At 30.7% G+C, this 4,883-nt stretch overlaps 1 protein-coding gene across 1 annotated transcript; it reads right to left on the bottom strand.

Moving 5' to 3' along the window:
- Nucleotides 1-422: 422 nt before the first annotated feature.
- On the bottom strand, nt 423-4,511 carry LOC134249012 (uncharacterized; the record flags this gene model as incomplete). The annotated part of the gene is made up of 5 exons (XM_062731386.1): nt 4,412-4,511; nt 3,844-3,944; nt 1,490-1,734; nt 590-728; nt 423-434 (listed from the first exon to the last, which is right to left on the bottom strand). Coding segments are annotated over exons 2-5 (481 nt in total), but the record flags the coding sequence as incomplete, so codon positions are not given.
- Between the last annotated feature and the right edge of the window lie 372 nt (nt 4,512-4,883).

The raw sequence follows: 4,883 nt of genomic DNA, 5'->3' as shown, positions 1-4,883 counted from the left end.
GTTACTTGTCAAGATCACGATATATTACGAACGCTTCCAATTTTACGAACAGTCGGAATCGGCCAGTAAATTGGAAATTTATCAATAAATGTTGTGTGACATCATCACAGGACATTATAGAAGCATCGTACACATTTGCAGAAAAATCCATGTAACCAAAACGTTAAAATGACCAAAAATAATAATGCCTGTCGTTTACAGTGTTACAAATTAGGCAAATTCAAACCCCAATATGCGCGACGTGATTGCACTGTCAAAGAAAGTCGACATTTTACAATGACGTCACAAGTGTTCGTCTTGCACTAGTTTTATACTGTTGTTGTTTGAATAAATATAATTCATTTCAGGGGTTTAAAAAAATAATATTTTTAATTGTAAGGGTCAAAAATATATATATAATTACTTATATATTGTATTATTACCTTGATATGAATCTGCAAAAAAGAAAAAAAAAAGTATATACTTTAGGAAGAAATATGACACTTTAAAAATGATAGGTTAAGAAATTAGTGTTTAATACAACAAAATCTTTAATTTAAGTTTATATTTGAAATTTGCTTTTTAAAGAAAAAGAAAGAAAGTAACTTACATTTGGAAGATGCGATATTTTGAATCGAAAATATAAAATTGGCATTTTTAAACCCCAAGACTGGATCAATAATGATCCTTAGCTCTGTTTCTTCGCTTGTACAAAAAGTATCATTTTCTGTTGTATTGCAGTTGAAAATCTGAAAAAAATTATTACATATTAAAAATTGTATTGTTTGTTTTAAATCAATATGTTTATTTAATTCTCTTTTACATAAAAATTAAATTAAGATTAATAAACTTATAAGCAAACATGTTTAAAATGAGAAGAACAGCAAACGTAAAATTCCTGTATTTGCCTACATATCACTCATTCATATTCAGTGTTTGATATATTTTCTATTGAATATTGTTTTTTTAAATTTGGATTGCAAAGTTGATTTCTTCAATAATTTATTGATAGCACTTGAGCTAAAGTTAAATTATTAGTTACCTACTCAATAAATATCTTCTGACACAAATGTATATGAATGTTTTCCCGTTCAATTTAAAAATACGCGTGGTGATGGATAAACATCAACTTCATAATTCTCGTTATTAGCTTAAATAAAATAAGTAAAATAATAATTATATCTGCATTATTAGGTAAAACTTTATAGTCGTATAACATTTGAAAATTGGTCGTAAAATCACCATTTTCAGTGTATTTTTGCCTTTAGTTCTCTCTTGCAACAACTAAAGCTTTGCAACATTATATTACAATTTCTGAACAAGAAAAAGTTTTTTCAAATATGTAACTTTTGAAAACAACTTTGAAAAACAGGAGATTGAACTCGTTAGCAGATCTTTTAACAAAAGTACATGTATTTATCGAATATCGAATACTCATTTCCAATATCAACGTTCAAAAAAGCTTTTCATAATTTTACATTAATTATATAATAAAGACATTGGATTTTACCATTAGGTTTTCGTTGTCTCGTTCTTTGTATTTAAATTCAACAGTAATGCTGCAGTTTGGGTCCATGAAAGAAATGGGAGTGACACAAAACTTGTAATAATCCAAAGTTGCGTCTGCGCTGTGCAGTGCTACTTCCCGGCAATCATTTGGAATTTGCTTCCCTTGGTATTCGAAAATGTATAACAGAGAAGTGTTGGTATGCATCGGTTTTGATGACAAATAACAGGTGTTATCAGGAAAAATATCTGAAATAAACAAAAATTGACAATTGGTTTTAGCGGGTTTTTTTTTATCAAACTAATCTCGTTATCTTTCACTCTTTACATAGTAAAACCCATGTACTGTGAACTAGTTGTATAAAAATTTTACGAGGGTTGTCCCAGCAAAAATACTAACATTTTCAATCTTTTGTTTCACAAGAACTATAAAGTTAAAAATTCGCATAAACCATGATTAACATTTTTTTAATTATGCCAAAAAATATCAATGAAATATCTCCTTAAATAAAATTTTCCTCTCAGGTAAACGAATCTTACTAATCAGCTGTCGGCGCAATACTGACGACGTCAAAATGTACGTAGCTCGTTGTGTTTAATTTATGAATTAGTTCTAGAAACTGTGCCTTTAAAAAGTTCATTTAAGCATACATTCGGCGTTGTATTTAATTTTGTTTTAGTTACCAAGTTATACATCTCAAATACTTATAGTGTTACCAAAAGATTGCGGAGGTAATTCTTTTAATAGACAATTTCACAACCTTGATTATAACCTTACAGTTCGATTGTTTAACAGCGGTAATCATTTATCAAGTCTATGATGTCCCCTCTTTTCCGTTCATTACATTTAAGTGGTCTATTCTCTTCTTTCGGATGACCAGTCAAGTCAACCTCAAACCTCATCAACTAGATAAAAAAAAATATGTTTCCAAGATACAAGTAGTTATGTTTGTGTATTTTCATCGTTATCATCTCTTTTCCCTATGTACAGGAGTCATATCCCGCTCAATATAGTGTTGCGTGATAATTTGGTGCTCCACATTACCGCTCAACGTAGCAATTTTTGACAATGTCTAATTTAAGATGTCAAATAAATAATTTTTTAAACACGAGTAAACCATATTATAGAGTATTTATAAAAGTTTGGGATTATATTGCCGTATAGCCTGATAACAGTGAACACTTCATTGACAATGCTATTTGCAAAATTTCAAATATTTCAAATATATCAAATAGATTACTTTCAAACAGCATGCAATAAATTATTAATTTGGGTCGAAGAGTATTTGGAATATTAAAAAGTTTGCGTTTTCTTGGACAACCCTCGTGAAATCTTTATTAACCACTAAACCATTAAAACGAATAGATTATAAAAAGGAGCGCACGACTGGTGTGACCGGTCGGCAGGGAAAGCTCACTCCTCCATGGCACCTGATCCCACCTCAGATGTTTTTGAGGCCCGCGTTTGCTCTACTCCTATTTTGTATTGTTTTATGGACTTTTGGGCTTGAATACTGTTCGTTTTCTCTTTATTTTACATTTGTCTACTCTTTACACCATCGTTTCATAACATTATTTGAAGGGTGTCCGCTTCGTGACCTGAAGACCCAGGTTTGATTTTCTCTCTCACAGCATTACATATAGATATATTGACTACGTATTATCATTTTATAATAGTACCTTCTGTCCATATGTCGATTCGAAATACTACTTGTCTTTTACCCAGTAAAATTAAATACACCACAGTGTCTGATACAGCTATTTCATTTTTGGATATCATAAAATAAAAAAAAGTTAATGCATGGTAACCTTACAACTAAACTTTATAACATAGTGATGACTTTAACTTTTCAGTCTTCAGTTTTCCTTATTTATGTAGCAATATATACCCTCATCATCTCTATATATGACTTGTGTCAACAAGTCATCCATACCTATTCTTAGGTTATTTTTATACACACCGAAATTTCTATGGATTTCTTGTTCGGGTGTGACAGGTCCATAGCATACTCGTTCATTACATCTAATCCTCTGACCAAGTGGATTTGAAGGTCTGTGTCTGCTAACCTCCAGATTTGTATTGTAAAAATGGACTTTGAGCTTGAATATTGTTTGTTATCTCCATATTTTATGTACTGGTTTGGGACGTGAGTATTGGCCTAGGTAGCTCAGTACCTGACTAATGATACAGGAGTCCCGTATTCTATTCCCGCTGCAGCTATACATTTTCTACCCTCTTGTTACAGTTTACTAGATCTATGGTATTTGTTTGTTATTTTCTCATTTTGCATACAACATAGCTTTGATCAATCTGATTAAATCCTATATTTATATAATAAATTACTTTCTTGTACTTACATGTTATATTCATATTTGACTCTAAACTCGCTTTGACAAAAACTGCTATACTCGTGATAATGAGCACCGAGAAAAATTGATCCATTTTCTTTACACTAGAGCTGTAAAAAAAAAAAGATGATTATTTTAAACATTCTAAAATAAATTTCCCCAAGTTTTAAGTTAATATATAAATTTATTTATATCATTTGCTTTTCTGAATAATTTAATATCTTTTATTATGTGAATTTCTGCCTATATGAGGGGTTTCCCAGTTTTAAATAACCTTGCATAACCTAAATTATTTCCGCGTATTAGAAACTGACTATACCTGAACTTCTAACCTCAAGAGACCGCGGACATTCTAAGTGTTCACCTGTGATCCTAAAATATGTATTGATCGTCTGCTATACAAACGTTCTGTTTGAAATCACTCGTTAATTTCAAAGTTTATTGAAATAGGCGAAATAGATAAATGATTTTAAGCTGGTTGCATTAAAAAGTACATATGAGTACAATACGTAAATTGCTTTACAATAAATCTGTTCATCAATGAAATTTTGAAGGGAGAGGAGAAAAATGAACTTACCTATCCTTTACACTTCAGCATAAATCTGTGCACGTTTGTCCTATATGTCTTCTTCTCGATAAACATAAATCAGGAAGGAATTTTTCCGGATATATAAGTAAACAATAAAGAGTATTACAATTGATGGTTTCTTACAACAACATAAACGCGCCAAAAGATATACCGGTAATAAAGTATGGAAACTGTTGTGCAACACTCTGGTCATACTTCTGTAAAAAAAAAAAAACAGGTTCAACCTTTTTTTATCGTTACGCGCTCATTCATCATCCGGTGAATCAGATCAGAATTAAATTATGTATTTAATGAAACGATTTCTCTCTTTTTACGTGTCATCTAAGAAATCCCAAAACCGGTTTTGTACGAGTAATGACCTTTGTTCTTTCCAATATATAGGTTTTTAAAACTTTTCTCCTAGATTACTATGTGTGTTTGTATAACATGACAAAATACTACGCATGTACATATATCCTCG

Source organism: Saccostrea cucullata, unplaced genomic scaffold (assembly GCF_032062105.1).
Source record: "Saccostrea cucullata isolate Sc308-1 unplaced genomic scaffold, CSIRO_AGI_Scuc_v1 ctg23857, whole genome shotgun sequence".
Taxonomy (NCBI): domain Eukaryota; kingdom Metazoa; phylum Mollusca; class Bivalvia; order Ostreida; family Ostreidae; genus Saccostrea; species Saccostrea cuccullata.
This window is presented reverse-complemented; position numbering and strand designations above follow the sequence as displayed.